The 21,963-nt window shown below is 23.9% G+C and overlaps 4 protein-coding genes across 4 annotated transcripts; 3 read left to right on the top strand and 1 right to left on the bottom strand.

Annotated features, from left to right (window-relative positions):
• Positions 1–828: 828 nt before the first annotated feature.
• MKS88_005123 (histidine phosphatase) lies at positions 829–2,604 on the top strand (the record flags this gene model as incomplete). The annotated part of the gene is made up of 1 exon (XM_067218357.1): positions 829–2,604. One exon carries the CDS (start codon positions 829–831, stop codon positions 2,602–2,604), a length of 1,776 nt encoding a protein of 591 aa, XP_067071498.1.
• A 2,043-nt stretch (positions 2,605–4,647) lies between these two features.
• MKS88_005122 (histidine phosphatase) lies at positions 4,648–7,122 on the top strand (the record flags this gene model as incomplete). Its single annotated transcript, XM_067218356.1, has 1 exon — positions 4,648–7,122. One exon carries the CDS (start codon positions 4,648–4,650, stop codon positions 7,120–7,122), a length of 2,475 nt encoding a protein of 824 aa, XP_067071497.1.
• A 1,021-nt stretch (positions 7,123–8,143) lies between these two features.
• Positions 8,144–10,474, bottom strand: MKS88_005121 (uncharacterized protein; the record flags this gene model as incomplete). Its single annotated transcript, XM_067218355.1, has 1 exon — positions 8,144–10,474. The coding sequence occupies one exon, from the start codon at positions 10,472–10,474 to the stop codon at positions 8,144–8,146; it is 2,331 nt and encodes a 776-aa protein (XP_067071496.1).
• A 5,656-nt stretch (positions 10,475–16,130) lies between these two features.
• Positions 16,131–17,630, top strand: MKS88_005120 (CUGBP Elav-like family member 2; the record flags this gene model as incomplete). The annotated part of the gene is made up of 1 exon (XM_067218354.1): positions 16,131–17,630. One exon carries the CDS (start codon positions 16,131–16,133, stop codon positions 17,628–17,630), a length of 1,500 nt encoding a protein of 499 aa, XP_067071495.1.
• Between the last annotated feature and the right edge of the window lie 4,333 nt (positions 17,631–21,963).

The following is a 21,963-nucleotide window of genomic DNA, read 5'->3' as shown; positions in this document are numbered from 1 at the left end:
TCATTTTTACGCTGACATTCATTTTTCCTTTGAAATTGTAGAAATGATTTTAAAAATAAATATATGCAATTATATATGTTGAAGTGTATATATATATATATATATGTACATGTATGTTTACATATATGCACATGTATGTTTACATATATGCACATGCTGCACTTATCAACTACCATTTTTAATTACATAAAATATAGTACGTTTTATAGTCTCCACGCTTAGAGTGATTACCTTAGTTCCCTTTCCGAGTAATTTGTATTTTTTTTTTTTTTAATTTTTTTCCTTTGTTTATTTCCTTCTTTCGTTTCTTTTTTATTTCTTTTTCAATTTTTTTATTTTTTTTTTTTTTTTTGGTATTACATGTACCTTTCTTAAGCATTTCACACATTATAATAAGAATAATGAATTTCTATTATTCTTTTATATATTCATTGTTTTGCTAGTTCAAAAATTAACCTTAAAAATCTAATAAGAAAGAGAGTAAATGCATAATTTTTGTAAGGACACAATTATGTGAAATACGTATTACTTCTATTACTGCTATCATTACCGCTACTGCTACTATTATTAGTGTCACGAATTCCTAAGTTATATCACCTCATTGACTGTGTGTTAGCCCGAATGTAATTAATAATAGTAATATATATGTATATATATATTATTTATATATATATATATATATATATATATATATAATATATATATATATATATTATATATTTATTTATATATTTATATTTATTTATATATTTATATTTATTTATATATTTATATTTATTTATATATTTATATTTATTTATATATAATATACTTATATAGAGTGACAAAATGCAGGTACACGTATTTTTTCTGGGGTTTTTGTTCATTTTGTTTATCACGAATGTAGTGTATGAGTATATTTACACTTTTAATTCAAGAAAAGAGAAAATAAAAAAAAAAGATATAAGTGATGATAAAAGACTCGTGCAGGTGTTTTTACATGTTCATATACTAAAAGATATTATGGTTGTATCATTAGTCAACTTTTTTACAAAAATTATGATATTCTTTCATTGCTTAAAGAGGTACTTGTTTTTTAATAAATATAATTATATCGGTTATTCGAACATCGAACAGGAGGATAAAAACAATATGAAGAGTACTATCGATGCTTACAACACGAGCAGTGTCAATAGTGGTATCAGTAAAAACAAAAAGGTGGAAAAGAGAAAAGAGAATGTTCAGGTGAAAACCATTTATTTTATAAGGCACAGTGAATCAGTATGGAATAACGTAGTTAACAAAAAATTTTCGATGAAAACTTTTGCAAATCTTATCCTAGTATTAATGTATGAGATATTTTTCTTCTTTAGTAAGAAATCAGTTTTAGTAGATTCCCCCTTAAGTAATAATGGTGTCGTGCAGTCCATTGAACTGTCAAATTTTTTGCAGCAAGAAAAAAATGCTAATAATGAAAATAATTTTTGTGATATACCTATGAACAAATTCAGTAAAGTAGATGATCAGATGAAGAGTGACCCACATCAAGTTATTGAGTTGAATGAAATGTGGAAGTGGGGCGATACCCGCACGAGCAACAGAAGAGCAAAGAATAATGATGAAAGTATTCATTATAATGGTAATCCTCACCATAATGGTAATCCTCACTATAATGGTAATCCTCACTATAATGGTAATCCTCACTATAATGGTAATCCTCACTATAATGATAATACTCGTTATAATGATAATACTAACTATAATGACAATGCCCAATATAATGACAATACACACTATAATGACAATGCCCAATATAATGATAGTGATCTTCATAGCGGATATGATGAACATCTTGGTAATGATATTAACAATATGAATAGTTGTAAACGAAATACAGTTATGCAAAGGAAAAAAAATGGGGAAAGTATTGCCGATAACATAAATAGCAGGAACAGGAATGATAACGTTATGTATAATTATGAAAGTGAAGATGAAAAAGGAAATAAACAAAATCAAGCAAATATTGGTAATATGAGTCTAAAAGAACATGTTGATATTCTTAATAGAAGTCCAAAATACAAAAGCACTATTTTATGTTCTGATTTAAGAAGAGCTATATCTAGCTGTTTTATTTCTTTTTATAATAGAATAAATAAATATAATGAACAAATTCATGTATTAAATTCTTTGCAAGAAATCAGTGGTAATCCAGATTGTGTTTCTTTATTTGATTTTCATAATAATAATTATATAAGTACTGATATTGAAAATTTCTTACACAAAGATGTGGAAGAATTATTTAAAAAAAATATTAAAATTGCAAAACCACCCCCTTATTCCTCATCTTCACATAATAAATTTTTAGATACATTAACGTATATATTTAATAATAATAATAATATTTTCATTATATTTGGACATAGTTTATGGTTTCGTCTTTTTTTTAATTATTTCCTAAAACAAGCACATAAGGTAAAAACGCACAAAATGCAAAACTCAGGTGTTGTTGTTTTTAATATGTTAAAATATAAAGAAGATAATGAAGTGAAGTATGAAATTGAAAAGGACAGCGTTCGGGTGTTATATAAGGGTTTGATTGAGAATGAGCATAACAAGATCGAATAGCCACAGGAGGAGAGAGGGATCAGGTGATGAATTGAAAAATAAAAAACAACTAATATAATAAAAAACAAAAAACAAAACAAAAATACGAAAAAATAAAAAACAAAAAACAAAAAACAAAAAACAAAACTACAAAAATAATACAAAATTTAAAATAAAAAATAAAAAACAAAACTACGAAAAAATAAATGAAAAAAAAAAAAAAATACGATTTGCAAAATAGGGGAAAAAAGCTACGAAGAATGAAAAACCCGCAAACGTAAAAAAAAATTTCTTAATACGATTTTTCTATTTTAAAGTTAAAGTAGTATATAAATAATGTAGTGCAATCAGTACATAATGATGAACCGCCAAAATATATGTTCATAAATAACAGCAGTGTTATAACGACAGTGATATAGCAGCTGTAACATAACAGAAGAGGTATAACAGATGTAACAAAACAGAAGAGATATAACAGCTGTAATATAACAAAAGAGATATAACAGCTGTAACATAACAGAAGAGATATAACAGCTGTAATATACCTGAAGAGATATAACAATTGTAACAAAACAGAAGAGATATAACAGCTGTAATAAAACAGAAGAGATATAACAGCTGTAATATAACAAAAGAGATATAACAGCTGTAACATAACAGAAGAGATATAACAGATGTAACATAACAGCAGTAATAATGCGATAAAATAAAACCGTAAATTTCTACTTTTAAATTATATGTAAATAAAAACAATAACACAAAACGATTTACTTAGAAAAGGTAAAAACGTAAAAAAATTAAATAAAATGAAAAAAAAAAAAGTTGTAACTGAAAATAGGAAAGTATATTTTAACAATTTTTCTTGTATCTTTTTTTTTTTTTTTTTTTTTTTTTGATTAGTTCCAATACTTATAGTATATATCATGTACATACTTTCTTATTTTAGCTCGCATGTATTTTATTTTATTTTTTTTTGAATTTTTTTTAGACTATTAAATTATATAAAAAATAATACTATATAATATTATATATACATTACAAACCCTTTTGTTTTATTTTGTACTATATATAATATTCTGATATATATATTCTGCTATATTTTATAATAAATCATTATTTAATATCAGTTTTTATTATTACATTAAATTATATACTGCCTTGTATTTTAATGTATAATATATATTATACCATATGCTGTGATAAATTGTATACATTATGTACCTATCTTTTATATGTACATTTAATATTATTTATTTTATGCGTATATATATATAATATAAGATACAGTAAGTATATATAAAAAAGAACACATATATTTAAATATTTATACATTTATTTTTCCATCGTGTTTTATAGCATATATATATATGTGAACCTATAGAAATTTTTATTTTATTGTGCTTTTTTAAATAAAAAATTTTTTTTTTTAGATTTTTTTCTGTTAACTATTATTTTAATTTTTTTTTTAATATGTTATATATGCATAAAACATAAAAAGGTAGATATATATATATATATATATAGATAGATATACATATACTTATATGTTATGAATATCCATATGAAAATCTAATCTAACCTCGGTAATTACATGCTCAAGTTCGTTGAAGTAATGCCCTTATATATATATATATATATATATATATATATATATATATATATAACTATACTTATGTATTTATACTTTGTTGTAGTTACTTTTTTTCATTTTTTAAAAGAGACGTTTTATTACAGTATTTTGTAGCTTAAAAAGAAAAGAAGAAATATAAACTTTTTCATCATCCTATTATTATATATATATATATATATATATATATATGTAAGTGTATATTTATAACTGCATCTATATGTACACATATACGTATATAAATTTGTTGCACGTACATGTATATGTATATATATATATGCGGATATAGATATATGTACGTAGATATATATACGTGCTTATGAAGCAGATAAGCGGTATTATTGTAAATAGAGAAAAGCAAACTTTTTTTGTATAACAGAAAGAAAAGATAGTTTCTTATAGATAATCATGTTTTACAAAAGAGGGTCCTAAGAAAGATGAGCGTTAGTATTGTTCCAGTGTTGTTCTCATCTTTCGTTTTTCTTTTATTTTTTAATGTTATAAATGACTATTTAAGTACGTTTAAGTTAAGATTAGAAAAATATAGGAAGAGAATTAATAACGAAAATAATAGTAGTACCAATATAGCACGAATTAAGGGACAATTATTGCAATTTTCTATATTAACAGATATCATGGTTTCAGCAGTAGATAATTCAGTTATAAAATTAAAATTAGCATTATGTTGTTTAAAACGATATTTGTTATATAATAAAATTAAGCATATTGAAATATCCTCCACAATCCCCAAAAAAAGAAGAAAAAGAAAAAAAAAATTAGCCGACCGAAATAATTATTATGAAAATGATGATAATGTTGATAATGATAATGATGAAAATGAAAATGAAAATAAAAATGATGTAAATAACAGCATAGATAAAAATAATAATAGAAAAAATGTACAAATAAAAACCATATATTTTATAAGACATAGTGAATCAATATGGAATAGTGTTTTTAATAGGAGATTAACAACAAAAAATTTATTAAATATATTATTAGTATTCTTACATGAAATCATATTTCTATTTAGTAAAAGGTCAGGACTAATAGATTCCCCTTTAAGTAAAAGCGGAATAAAACAATCAGTTGAACTATCAAATTTTTTAAGTGGAGATATTAACAGAAATTCAAATGATAATCTGTTGTGCAATTCAGAACAGATAAAACACATGAAAAAAATGAAGAAGTTGAAACTATTGAAACAATTGAAACAATTGAAACAATTGAAACAATTGAAACAATTGAAACATTTTAAACAATTGAAACATTTTAAACAACTGAAACAATTGAAACAATTGAAACAATTGAAACAATTGAAACAACTGAAACAATTGAAACAACTGAAACAATTGAAACAAATGAAATATTTGGAAAATGTTGCAAGGAATGTAGATCCTAGTAACCCTTCCACTTATGCTAAAGAGGATAGTAACACATCCACAGATGAAGAAGAGGCGTATCTTGAAGGAGCAGTAAGAACACGTGATAGGGGTGATGGTGCTATAAATAGGGTTAGGAATAATAACACAGAAAAATATAGAGAGGCACAAAAAGAAAGCACAATAAACGGGGAAAAAGTGGATAAAGAAGAAGGTACCAACAGTAAGGTGGATGAAGAAGACACATATAGTGAAATGGATGAAGAGGACTCGGACAGTGATGTGGATGAAGAAGATATAAATAGTGAAATGGATGAAGAAGATATAAATAGTGAAATGGATGAAGAAGAGACAAATAGTGAAATGGATGAAGAAGAGACAAATAGTGAAATGGATGAAGAATACACAAACCATGAAATGGATGAAGAAGGCTTAAATAAAGAAATGAATAAAGAAGATACAAATTGTAGAGTAGATGATACAAGAACAAAATATAGAGAAGGTGGTTCAAGAATGAAATGTAATAGAGGCCGTGTTGATAGAACTAATTATAGAGGTCTTGTTGGAAAAATACGTTATAATAGAGACCGTGATACATCCTCTGTACCTAATACATATGATGCATTATCAACTGATGGTGATAGTTATATGAATACCGATTGTGATGATGGGGATATGATTATGATAGAATTACCCAATGTAAAATGTAATGCTAGTTATAATAATAAATGTAATAAAAAGTATAATAAAAAAGATGAAAATTCACAGCAAAGAAAACATAGAATAGAGAGAAGAAATACGAATAGGAGTAGTAACACAAGTAATGAAATTCCAACGAAGGGGGATAATAATAACATCTGCACAGAAAATTCAAATGATGTAGAAAATGAAAGTTCCATAAAATGTGCAGTTAACGAAAAAGAACGAACGGAAAAATACAATCATGAAGATATAAAGAAAATGAATGTACAAGATCATATAGATATTTTGAATAACGCAAAATATAAGAGTGTATTGTTATGCTCAGATTTAAGAAGAGCTTTATCAAGTTGCCTAATTTCATTTCATAAAAGAATAAATAAATATGATGAACCTATTAATGTTCTAAATTCTTTGCAAGAAATTAGCAGAAATCCTGATTCAATTCCATTATATAATTTTTATGAAAAATTTGATATTGCTAATGTTAAAAAGTTTTTGCATAAAGATATAGTTGATTTAATTGATGAAAATGTAAAACTAAGAAGAAATTATTCCCAAAATAGATTCTTAGATACCTTGTCATATATATTTAATAATGAGAATGATATTTTCATTATTTTCGGTCATAGTTTATGGTTTCTAAACTTCTTTAAAATATTCTTGAACTATCCACACACGGCAAAAAATCGCAAAATGAAAAATGCTAGTGTAGTAGTTTTCAGTATTTATAAATATGAAGAGGATAATAGGCAAAAGTACGAAATCGATAAGGACAGTATTCAGGTTGTGTACAAAGGTTTCGAGCAAAAAGTGTATAACAAGGACTGAAAGGGAAAAAACGGGAGGAAGAGAATGCGAAAGAGAAAGAAGGAAAGAAAGAGGAAGTAAAAGAGGAAAGAAGATGAAAAAAAACAAATTGAAAAACACCAAAGCGAAGAAAAAGAAACGCGAAAATGCAAAGATTACAGACTAAGAATAAAGGAAGTAAATAATAAGTATTGATCAAATGATGTCTTGAATTACTACATAAGTAAAAGGGATTAAACGAACAGAAAAGAAAAAAAAATATATATATCAAAATTAAGAAAAAATGAAATGAACAAGTGCACATCTGATATACCTGTAATAACATTATCTCAAGCATTTTCGCGTGTATACAAAAGCAAAAACCTTTAGCAAGGAAGGAGAACAAGGATAAAAACAATGACATATGTGGAGCACGTGTTATATTTTTATGTTAAATAATATGAGAAATTAAAAATATTATTTTCCCTGCTTCCCCCTAAAAAATTTATAAACTTCCAATCTTGTATTATAAACTTCCAATCTTGTATTATAATCTTTTAATCTTGTAATATTTTTTTTTTTTTTAAAGCAAATTCTTTAATTCAAAAATCATGCTTTTAATGCTTATTAGTGAATGTTTACTTAAATCGTACCTACAAAAATAAAATTTTATTTTTGTTCTGCATATGTATATATGTACATATACATTACATACACATTACATATACACTATATACACAGCTACTTGAACAATTACAAACATATTCATTTTAATTCACATTTACATACACCTACACGTACACACTTTGTTGTACGTCAATATACCCTATTTGTGCATAGTGATGTTTGTGTGCATACATACATGCGCACGAGTATATTCATTATTTCATGTAGTATTCATATGTGCACATTATTAGTGTGCACAGTGATTTGATTATTTATTATATATGTCTTTTTACATATACATACATAATAATATATATGGTGTAAAGGTAAATCTGTGCACGTTCATGCCACATATATATACATATATATACATATATATATATATATATATATATTTTTAGTAGTACCTATTCATGTTAACTATATAGCTTGCCTTTTTTAAAAAATAATAATGCGTAATTTTATTTTTATAAAATAATGTGAGAAACTCACAACAAGTGAAAATATTAATGGAAAATATTCCATCACACAACTGTTTTAAAAGTAAATTGAAAAAATTATTCTTTCCCTGAATCATTCCCAAATAATCTAATGTTTTGAAAATGTATAAAATACTATTAGGACTAAATTTCAATTCTCTCTGTATTATTCTATGTTCTGTTATTTTTTTCATTTCATTAAAATAATCTAGTGAATTTTTTTTGTCCATTAATGTGCAAAAATAAAAAAAATTGGCTAGCTGTTTTTCTTTCAAGTAATAATTAAAAAAAAAATTTTTAGAATGCTGGAATATTTTTTCAATTTGTTCTTTTTGTATTCCAAACTTTTCATTTAAATATTTAAATTGTAATTTAAATGTTTGGGGGTTTATTAAATATTTATCTGATAAATAATTTACCTCCTTTTTTTTTTCATCATATATAAAGGTTATATCACTTTTTATCTTATTATCGTCATTACATATGCTGTTATAATATTCTTCTATTAATGAAGAGTTTTCATTAATTCTATAGTCACTATCATATATGTTTATATTTTTATAAACCATCAAATATATTATGCTAACATCTTTTAAGGATTTTATTAATTCATTATTTTTTATACTATTAACTGTTATAATTTTCATAAAATAAGACAATAAATATATAGGTATAGAATAAATCTTTTTGTTTATCTCTTTTACAAAATGAGCTTTTAATTGCTCTACTTTATCATTACATAACTTTGTTTCATATAATCCTTTAAAAATTAAGTATATTTGAAATATGCTAAAATTACTTATATTATATTTTATCTTACCATATAAAAAGTCGTTAAATAGGTTAAAAGAGTGGCTTAATTTTACCTGTACATTTTCCACCCCTTGTGTGCAGTTATTAATGCCTGTTATGTTCTCTTCATTGCTTCCACCAACATTTTCGTTTTTTTTATTTCTTTCCTTTTCTTTTCCTAAACTGTCATTATGACCATTCCGTTTCGTGATGATATTATATGGTTCTCTTAAAGTGCTGTATTTTAAAAAAGTGTATGTTACTAAACCTATGCTGTCCATGGAAGCTACATTTATATCATTTAAAACGTTATTATAAATAATTTTATAAATATGTTTGCTCTTCACTAATTTATCTTTTAATGAATAAAATAAAATACCTAGGTAGTTACTATCTAACAAATGACAATCTTTTTCTATTTTTCGAAATATATAATTCCATCTTAATTGTTGTCTACTACATTTAAAAATCGAATTAGAGAAACATAAAATAGAAATATGTTTTATATTTAATTTTTCTATATGATCATTTAGATAACCTGATAATTTGTTTATAACATCTTTGTTTCTTTCTTGAAAGAATAAATTTGTTCTATCTAATAGGCAAAAGACTAATAAAGACGAACACACAAGGTCAATTTCACTTAGACCTAAATCGTACTTACTAAACGTTTTCGCAATACTATCAAATAATAAATATGTGTTATTTATATTTTTAGAAATATGCGCACAATTAGAACTATCATTGGAATTAGTTCTATAATAACAAAAAAAAGAATTGACTATAGACAGAATATTATTAATATCAATATCATTTCTATTCAAGATTAGCAATGAACTATGCTGAATAATTTTATTATAAATTTCTTCATTGAAAAAATTAGAATTATGATTCATAGCGTACAATATGTTTGAACAACTTTTTATATTAAAAGAATATAAATTCGTTGAGATATTCCCAAGCATTGTAAGAAAAAAATAATGATTATAATAATCAGACTGAGAAGAATATTTAAAAATATAACTTAAAATATTTCCATTTATTTTATGAGCAATATTTGTGCACCTATTTAATAAACTCTTCCAAATATAGCTCTCACTTATATTTTCTTTTATACATTTATTCATAATTACACATAATGTTATGTGATCCATCTGTTCTATATATAAACTACCACCTAATTTGCTATGTAATGATATATTGGGATAACCGAAAAAATTTAAACTAGTTCTCTCGTTTATCATATCTGTATTTCCATTTTCTACTACAAACTGTTTATTTACATGTTTCTGTTTCCAGTACTCTCCCTTAATATTAATTTTGTGCACGTTCACATTTTCTGCTAATGGTCTTCTTGTTTTATATTTATCGTTCTGCTTGCTCCATTTCCTTTTACTGGGGGGGTTATAGTACCTTTTGTTAAAAAAAAGAAAATAAATTTTCCCCTTTACCGTCATTTAAATAGCCATAATCAGCTTGAAGTGGTATACATAAATATATAAGCATATATATATATATTTACGTATGGGCACATATGAACATGTACGCATATACAGATATGCACATATGTTTATTGAACAAATGGCATATTGCTATATAGGTGAAGAACTGCTCATGTATACTATTTAATACAATGCTACAGATTATAATAAAATGTTTTCCCCCCATCCATAATTACACACACCACAAAATGCGAGAAGCAATATGTTCTTACGTGCATGTAAAACAATTCAACGTGTCATAGTATATAAACTGGCATTTTTTTTAAGTCACAGTTTGTCAAGCTATAATATTTTTTGTTATATTCTTCCAATTATAATTTAAGAAACGCTACGATGATCTCCCAATACACGTGTTAACAGTAACGCTATTTTGTAAGTACAAAAAAATTACTTCAAAAGAGCTGTCAAACAAAGTCGGCTTAACCAATTTGTTTTTATCCATCGAATTTTTTATTTTATTCCATTTTATTTTATTTTATTTTGTTTTAATTTAAATTTATTTTAATTTATTTATGTATTTTTTTTTTTTTTTTCCTCTCTCATTTTTTCAATATTGCATGAACACGCAAGAAAAAAAAAGTCTTAATTTAAAAAGCTTGATTGCTGAAAAAAAAAAATAGAAAACCTATATTTTTATTGCACATATAGGTAATTAAACTATATACATTTAATCACATGAATTTTAAACAGGAAAAATAAAAGGAAAAGGAAAGTATCACAAAAATAAAATTCAAGAAACTGAAATTTAAAATAATTTAAAAGAACTACAATTTATTAAAAGAACAAGAAGAAAACAGAAAAAAAAAAATAGAAAGATGGAACACTGACACATCTTATTAACAGTTCATATATATTATTCGTATTTCATTTGGTGTTGAAGTTACTCTTTAATAAAATTATATTTTAATAACACTGTGCGTTGTTCAGCTATATATTATGAACAGTTAAACAGAGGTACTAAGAATAAATAAATTTAACTTTTGCAGAATTTAACAATAATGATTTTTTCAGCATATACCAAATCTTGGAAAAATTCTTAATATTAACTTTAAAAATATTTAATGACATATGTGGTTCAAAAAAAGCTTGGAATGTATAATATTTATACGTAATTATTATATATCGATTTATTAAAAAAAAAGAAATCCCCTGTGTCTTATGAGACCTATTAACACATATAAAAAGAGGCAAAATTTTAATTTCTTTTCCACCTAATTACAAAAAATTAAAGAATAATGTTACGAGCAACTATGCAATACTTTTTCATAAACTTAAATGGGGTAAAAAAGCATAATAAAATGAAGAATAACTGTAATAATAATAAGAACATGAGTAAGCGATGAATATAAAACATTTCTCAAGTGTGTTTTGTCCAACGTACACTTTTGCTTTGAGAATATTATGTCATTTTTTATTTTCCATATCATAATTTAAAATAATTTATATTTAAAATTTTAAACGAAAAACATTCATTTATTAGACAAAATTTTGTCCTGTAATATTGAATACTCATTTTTTGAGAATATTTTATAAGACCATAAATAAAATCTTGCAAAAAATTACATTAAATTATATATGTGTAACTTTCATAAGACAAGGGGATTAGAATAGTTACAAAATTAAAAAAATAAATTAAGATGAAAATTGCTTTTACGTTTAAGAGGAAAAAAATCAAAAGATCGAAAGACGAATCTTTCAATTTGTAATAAAAAGGCACATATAAACATATGTATAAATATATGTACACATACACATGTACATGTTTTATGCTACATAAGATAAAACTTGTCCTCTATAGTAATGCATTTTAAGTTGAAAAAGGTATGAAATAAGGATAAAACAGGGATAAAAAAGGAAAAAAGGGGTATATACTATAAGACGTATTAAAGAAAATAATAATTATTTCCTTTCTTTTAAATATTAAAATAGCAAATTTATGCACTGAAATTTGTAAATTTCCATTTTTCCTCAATATATACATAATGTAAAATTTCGTCAGCGCATATTTAAGCTGCTCATTTATTTTATATTTTTTTCATTTCCAGACTTACAATTTTGCTTTGTAGTTCACTATTTATTTATTAATTATTATTATTATTTTTACTTTATTTTCATTATTAATTATTTTTCTTATTATATATTTCGAATGTATAATCACGCATTAATGTAACCAATTTTTTCCTATATATTTATGTATTATGGTTTTTGAATGTCTAAAAATTATCCATTTGAATGTGTCCTTTCATTGGGATTAGTTTGCTTTTATTAGATATATGCACACAACACAAATTATAAAAAAAAAAAAAAATTAGTAAGGGGTGCAAAATGACAAAATAACAACATGCAAAAAATAATACAATAAGGCTACTAAAAAATAAATAAAACAAAGACTAATACATGATTACAAATATAATTAAATTAAAAAAAATTGAACATGTTTTTTCAATTATTACATTTATAAAATAAAATATTTAGTACGTATGCTTATGTTAAAAATTACTAAATTGATTAACACATTTTCCCAACTAAAAAATAATAGCATTATTATTTTTTTTTTTTTAACATATTTCATATTATATATATCTACTACAGAATATTATTATATAGTTTTTCCTTTTTAAGTATACTATATTTTATAATTCATTGTAACAGTTTTATGTGAATTCTTTTTCTATATATTTTTTTCTTTATAATATTTTCACTGCTTATCCTTTTTCTTTTTTTTTTTTATTCAGTTCTTTTCATTAATCATTTTATTTTCTATATTTTTCTTTTTTCCTTTTTATCTTTTCCATTTCCCTAGCACTATCTTTTATTTTTCCAAATCAAAATTGAAGATGTAAATATACCCGGGTGTATTTAGTTTCCTTATTATATTATTATATTGTTGTTTTTTTTTTTTTTTTTATACATCTCTAAATTTTTAATTATTATTTTGTATAACAAAAAAAAGTTTATAATATTAAATTAAAATGTAATATATTCATGTTGCCTTGAATAAATTTCGATGTACTAAAATTCCTGATATATAAAAAGTTCACTGGAAAAAATTGAAAAGCTATATTTTTTTTTTTTTTTTTTCTTTTTCTTTTTATTCTATAGTAATTTTTTTTATTATTTTTTAAATAACATATTTAAAAAAGGAAAAAAAATTAATTTTTTAGCCTATTTGATGGAAATTTTGCCTTGAACAATAAACTGAAAGAGTAAATATTGGGCAAAACTGCAATATATATACGAGATATATTAGGTAAACGAACTTAACTATATTTTAAATAAATTTAGAGTTAATTTAAAAAAGTAAAAAAAGTTTGAGTATTCCAAAAACAAAAATATCCAAGATGTGAAAAGAAAATTTTGTAGTAGTACAAAATTCTTGAATATATAATAAATGATATTTTTCATTGTTAAACAAGTTATTAAGTACACTAATTAATACGTTCATTAAAATTCTTACAATATTTATATATAAAAAAATAAAATAGGAACTTTATAAAAATAGTATATCCTATTTCATTTAAGTAAGAAACTTTTCTATCAAAAATTAAATAGATAAATTTTAATATTAAGTAAAAGGGAGCAGTGTTATGGTACCTAGTTCATAGTGTGTTTATAATATACATATTCATGCAAGTACAAAAAAAAGTTTCAATGAAACTAATTGACTTTTGCGTTTTCCCATAACACTGAAATGGTATAACACGAGAAAATAATATATTTCCTGGAATAATATCAAAAAAAAAAAAATAATAATAATAATAATTTATTGTTAAGAACAGTTATAACATTATTGCACATGAATTATGCCCTAAGTTATCTTCCAAAAATTTGATGGAAATCATATTTTGTTATTATATTATAAAAAATTACATTGCACATCAAGAGAAAAGCACCTTTCAATGAAATTTATACGATCCTTTTATAGCAATAAAAAAAAAAAATTGAACAAAATTGACTAAAATTAGAGGAAATAAATAGGTAAAAACAAAGATAAAACATAATGTAATAAAAATTATGCCAGGTGCAATGACCGCATCGAGCAATAGCAGTAATGATACTACTGATATATGCTTTTCTAAAGATAGTGCTAAATTAAGATAATTTTATTTCATACATAGTTATTTAAATAAATATATAAATTTGTGAGTAGTAACATACTAAAGTGCCTGAATATATATATATATATATATATATTTGAATATGTAAATGTGCTCACATGTACGTATATATATATATGTATATGCACCGTGATAGGTAAAAAAAATTCATTTTTTTTCAGAATTCATATTTAATGTTAAATTATCATTGAAGAAATAAAAGAAAAAAAGGGCTATTTGCTTAAGGGAGCGAATCGACATAGAAATAAATTTGCTTTTTTGCACAAAAGTTTAGGAAAAGCCTTTCTCCTCATTTTTCAATGTAAAAAAGGTAGATGATAACATTGCATATAACATAGAGAGCATGAATTGCATGAAATAGGATAAAGCAATTCCACCTCCCAAACTTTAATATTCACTTGTACTGAAATGTATATAAATACTTAAGTGTACACAATAAGAGTTATATGCAATATGTATATATATGCTACGTACATAAAAGGCAATATGCACATATACACTACGTATACATATATATATAAATATATATATTTGCATTGTACATTCGTCAAAAGTAATAGTATAAAATAAACGAGCAGTTAACATTTCTTACAGATTTCAATAAATACAAAACTAAAAAATGAAAAAATAAAAAATGAAAAGATTATAATAAAAGTAAAAAAACAAACACATAAAAACAAAAAAAGAGGAATTAATCAAAAAAAAAATTTAAAAAAAAAAAAAAAAAACACAGTACAGCACATAAAGAAAAATATAGAAAAAAAAAATTTTATCTTATGAGAAAAAAGTTTTTCCATTTAATAATTTTTCTTCACCAAATTATTTTAATAATATACATAATGTAATAGCAGTATTATATATATATAGATATATATATGCAAAAGAATGTACTTAAAGCGTACCCTTATGAAATGAAAATTTTGTGTAAATAATTTATGCATATTTTAGGATATATATTTTTAAGAGTATTCTTTCTTTTCTTTTCTTTCTTTTTCCTTTTTCCTTTTTCCTTTTTTCTTTTTTCTTTCCTTTTTTCTTTTTTCTTTTTTCTTTCCTTTTTTCTTTTTTCTTTTTTCTTTCCTTTTTTCTTTTTTCTTTTTTCTTTCCTTTTTTCTTTTTTCTTTTTTCTTTCCTTTTTTCTTTTTTCTTTTTTCTTTCCTTTTTTCTTTTTTCTTTTTTCTTTCCTTTTTTCTTTTTTCTTTTTTCTTTCCTTTTTTCTTTTTTCTTTCCTTTTTTTCCTTTTTCATTCTTTTTTAATTTTATCCTTTTTTCATCTTTTTTTCATTCTTTTTTACCTTTTACATTTTTTCATGTTTACTTTCTTTTTGCAAATTTTATTTAAGTTATATTCATATATACGTATATGTATGCACGTATATGTGTATGCAAGTATATGTATTATGTATAAGTATATGTTTGCGTATATGTATGCGTGTGTGTATATGTATGCGTGTGTGTATATGTATGCGTATGTGTATGCTTGATTATAAATTATGAGCTGCAGCATGAATACTATGAACACATTGAACAGCAACACACAGCAATATTGCACTGAGAAAAATGAATCTTCATATAGTGAGGCAAGAATAAGCGAACAGCAGCATTGTAACTATCAAATGAACAATAACCCATATAACCCAGCACCGTCGATACCTACAAAATTATTCGTTAGCTCAATTCCCAAAAATTTAACGGAAAACGATATAAAAATTATATTTGAAGAATATGGAAATATAAAAGATGTTGTTTCTATAAAAGATAAGAAACCTAATACAAACAGAGCAAATGTATTTGTGTTAATGGAATCTATATACTATGCTCAAAAGGCAATACAAGATTTACATGGGAAAAAAGTTCTATGTGAAACGTTAGGCCCTTTAATAGTTAAGTTTGCAATAGGAGAGTTAGAAAAGTATGGAGTGAATATGAATAATGCAAATGAAAATGATTCGAAGTTATTTGTAGGATCCTTACCAAAAGATATAACAGAAGAACAGATAAGAAATATATTTAATCGATATGGAAATGTTACAGAAGTTTATATAATGAAAAATTCGAATGGTGTTAGTAAAAGGTGTGCATTCGTTAATTATGCTTATAAAGAGCAAGGAATATTTGCCATACAAAATTTAAATGGAAAATTAGCTATTGAAAATTCCGAAAAACCTATTGAGGTCCGATTTGCAGAAATGAAAAATCAGCAACAGGAAAAACAGTTGTTTAATAGAACATTATTAAATCCATTAAATAAGGGAAACCTCAATAACAATAATAATGGCAATAATAATGGCAATAATAATGGCAATAATAACGGCAATAATAACTATAATAATGGAAACAATGGTAACAACAATCCAGGAAATAATAATAATAATAATAATGGTGCATATATACAGACCCAACAATTTAAAAATATGCATGTAAACTCTTTTAATAGATATCCCCTACATATGAACTATAATTTACAAAATAACGGAAACCGACAAAGAAATACAAACAATACAGCGTCCTCACCTTGGAAACAATATTTTTCAAAAGAAGAGGGAAGACCCTACTATCATAATGAAATAACTGGACAAACCCAATGGCATAAACCTAGAAAAATGGATGAAGATTTTATAAATCCATTAAATATGAATGAAGTATCAGGACCTGTAGGAGCAAATATTTTTATTTTTCATATTCCAAATGAATGGACACAAAATGATTTATTAGCTGCATTTTCTCCTTTTGGAAATATTATATCTGCACATATCGCTACAGAAAAGGATACAGGAAGAAATAGAGGCTTTGCTTTTGTTTCTTATGACAATGTGGATAGTGCAATTAATGCAGTGAAATATATGAACGGCTTTTTAGCTCATAAAAAGAAATTAAAAGTTACTATAAAAAAAGGAGAAGAGCAGTATGTGCAGGCTTTGTTAAGTCAAAGGAGCACATTAACAAATCCAGAAAATAGGAGAAACTTTATGAACTCACCAGCCCATACGTAGATCCAGTTTTGGAAGCTGCTGGAATAGTACGCTTTTTGTGGTATGCATGTTTCAGATATGTGTTCCAGATGTATGGATCCACATATATAATCCTATATGTATATATATATATATATATATGTATATGTATATGTGTACATATACCAATTGTGAAAGACACAATTGACAGCAAGAATTTTTAGAAGTAGAACTGCGCAAACATAGACGAACAATATGCACAAATAGAGTTAACAAAGTCAACATAATATGAGATATGGAAAAGAAAATTTGAGCATGTATATAATGGCCACAAACAGGTTAAACGCACAGACTTTATATGCCTTTTTCATGGCTTCTTATTTGATTACATCCATGAATTTTTTGTAGTTCCACTATGTAATGTGTACTGTGTACACGTATACATGTACATACATACATTAACGTATATTTATATGTACACTTATACGTATACGTATAAATGTATATGTTACGTACAACCTTAATATGAATATTCCAATTTTGTACATCCACAATTAGATTTGCACAAATCTGTTTATGGGCACGTATGCGTATATACTAATTACGTATATACACATACATATATTACGTACATATATATACATACATACATACGTACGTGCACACTTAATTATATATTCATTAATGTGCAAACATTATATGTGAAACACTTTTCATGTATAGTTTATGTTATTTCAACAAATATCAAAAGCGTAAATTAATGTGTGTTTTGAAATTTATGAAAAAAAAAAGAAAAAAAAAAATGAAATTGAAAATGGGTTTGTTGGCATGTTTAATATGATATTATAATTTACATGCAGTTTTAACTTTTTTTTTTTTTTTTTTTTTTTTTTATTATATTTTTATTTTTTTTATTTTAACTTGTGCACGAATTCATAATTTTTTGTAAAAGTTGTTAATGCCATGTTTCATAAAATCATGAATATTAATCCATGTGCAATGTGTATCATTAGCTTTTGTTATCTAGCTATATTATATTTCGTTTATTTTTTAATTACATGTTTAAATGTGTAATAACAATATTGTATATATTTTGCATATGTACATTAGTACGTGTGTATGTTTAAAAGTAGATTTTAATAAAGCATTTTTTCTTTTTTTTATTAAATGATTTTTATAGTATAAAGCATAATATATATATATATATATATATATATATATATATATATATATATAATATATATTAATAGTATTATATACAATATATAGTGCAATATATAATATTACACATAATTTATATACGTTCAAAAATGTGAAGTTAAAGTATTCTTGTTCAGTTACATCCCATGTATATATATGTACCCATGCATATACACAAACCTGCGCATTTACATGTACATGCACACATATGTATTTACATATATATTTATGCATTCAGACATACATGTAGGAATATATGTAATATGCATGTACATGCAGACAGATAAGTATATATAATGTGCAGTTTAAATTCCTATAAACAGAAGGGTGCAATATTTTTACGTACTCAGCTGTTTATTTATTTATTTATTTATCTACCAATATATCATTTTTTATCATTCTTACTGATGAAATATATTTTCTAAAAAGAAAAGTATTATTTTGAAAACTTACCAGAAAATGTACAAAATTAACAAAAAAAAAAAAAAAAAAATACTTAAATATATATTAATCTTATTTAATAGTGGAATGTCATTTTAAGAAAAAATAGTATGTTTAGTGTTTAAACAGGGTTCTGTTAATAATGTAAATTCTTATGAATGGAAATAAACACATTATAAGTTAGCTCTTCCGTAATGCATATATATAGATCCATGTTTACACAGAACATATTTGCAAAATAAAGAGAAGTTTCATGGATACATTTTAGGTGTACATTCGCACATATATACTTAAACGCATATATCTACGTGTATAAATATGTGCACGTAGATAGAACATGTATGCGTATATATATATATGTACATGTATGTTCTCATGTTAGCTCACTTTCACCTTCCATTTATGTTACTCCACATGTCCCATAGCACATCTTTATTAAAACAAAAAGTGGAATTACAAATATTTTAATATAATAATAAAATTTTAAATTTTAGAAAAAAAAGCACAAAAATGTTTTTAAAAAAAGGGGTAGATGTGTACATCCTACATACCGAAACTTGTACTCATTGGTATGCATTAGTTATAGCAACCCTGCTTCTATATATTTACGGTGTAAATTTTTTTTTTTTTATTTTTAGTAACATATACTTTAAAATAAAAATAATTTAAAAATGGATGAATTGTTTTTATTATATTTTTCTTTTCTTTTTCTATTTCTCCTCTTTTTTTGGATTGAAAAAATATTTTTATAACAAAATTTTCCTTTTCAATATACACATGCTCGTAAACTTTTTTTTAAAAAAACATGAACTATATAGTAATCTAACGAATTCGAAAAAAAAAGTACTTTGATACGAAGAATAACATTTTACAAATTTTCCTTTAACGTACACGTATGAGAACTTATTACAGACGACGTGCTTTTCTCAACCTCGTTATGTATATACATTACATAAATTCATTAACTCATTAACTTGTTAATATATTATAGTACAAATGGCACATATAACAAGAAATTTATAAGCTCCAAAAAACTCTGCAAGTTACACATATAAAAAGATATATATTTAAAAAAAAAAAAAAGTAGAAGCTAAAAGTGAATACATTTATTTAACAATACTAGATGCATTTCTTCGTTATAATTTATAAGGTTTCAACAAATATTTAATTTTCTTAATTCAAAATAAAAAAGGTACTTATATATATGTATATATTCGTAAATGTTCATACATACACATTTAAATAATGAACAAAACTAATTCACAATATAATTAAAAGAAAATTAAAAAAATCATTATAATTATTAAACTTCTTAAAGCATGATAAGCACATAAAAAAATCTTCCTAACAATTTTTTACTACTCATGAATTAGCGTCTTTTTCTCTTTACTCATACACACGTTTGTAAATATTTATATCTATATACATATATATATATATATATACATACGTATATACGTACATTTATATGTGTATTTTTTACGTATGTGTTTATATGTATAAACATTCCTTTTTTTTTTCTCTTTCAAGGAATAAGTACATTGCATATATGTTTGCAGTTCAAAAATATTTTCTCATACTTATTTTTTCTGAAAAATTCTTTTATATGATAATATATACCATGTTCCTTCAATGATTGTCAAATCTTCCATCATTTTTTAACATTTTCGTAACTCCTCTTTTTTATTGGCTTATTCTACTTTTATTGTGCTTTTTACTTTTTCTTTTACTTTTTTTACAGCATCTTTTTTTTTTAATTCTTGTGGCATTATTTTATATGAATCTTTTACTGTACTGTTTTTATTAGCTTTTTTATTTTTTGTGTTTGCCCTTATATATGTACATACTGTGATATGTATTTAATATGTATGACATGATATGTATATTGTACGTACTAAATGCTTAGGTAAAATATACATATGAGCGATATGTACGTACGATAATTGTATGTACGATAATTGTATGTACGATAATTGTATGTGCAATAATTATATCTACAATTTAAATATGTGCGTAATATATATGTACTTATGTTTATAAATTTTGTTCTTTTACTGTTAAATGCATTTTACAATACGCTATTAACTTAAGTACGAAAATTAAAATGACATTATTTTACACAAAATATATAAATTCATACGTACATATATATATTTGTATATCCTTTTGTATCTTTAATTTTTTATAAAATTCCAATTTTCACTTTTCATTGTTCTTTTGAGCTTCATAATTACATTAATTTTTTTTTTTTTTATTGTTAAAACTTACAATTTACATATGAACTGTTAATATGTGATTAACAACAAAAGCAAAATTTCGTATTTTACGTAAGTTAATAAAAAAATAATTTTTTTTTTTTGAATTTTATATACCTTCTTTCCAAAACTATAAAAATAATAAAACAAAGCTGCATTCCATAAATTATTAATATATATATGTATTGTATATATATATATATATATATATATAGTACATGTTTAATTATCGAAATAACAGTTTTTATCGCACAAATTTAGGCAAACGTTTTTACATATTTACATATATACATATTTACAGGTGATGTACCTTTTTGTAATCAATATTTCATTTATTTTATGATCCTCCTTTTTTCTTTTTTTTTTGGTGTGAGGTTTATGTTAAAGAATGATAAATTATTGTGTATAACTAAATAAATAAATGAACGTACATATATATATATGTATATACATATATATTATATGTATTTCTTTTAAAA

The sequence above is a fragment of the Plasmodium brasilianum genome, chromosome 13 (assembly GCF_023973825.1).
Source record: "Plasmodium brasilianum strain Bolivian I chromosome 13, whole genome shotgun sequence".
In the NCBI taxonomy this organism is placed as follows: domain Eukaryota; phylum Apicomplexa; class Aconoidasida; order Haemosporida; family Plasmodiidae; genus Plasmodium; species Plasmodium brasilianum.
Note: the sequence above shows the minus strand (reverse complement) of the source record. Positions and strands in the feature narration are given on the sequence as shown.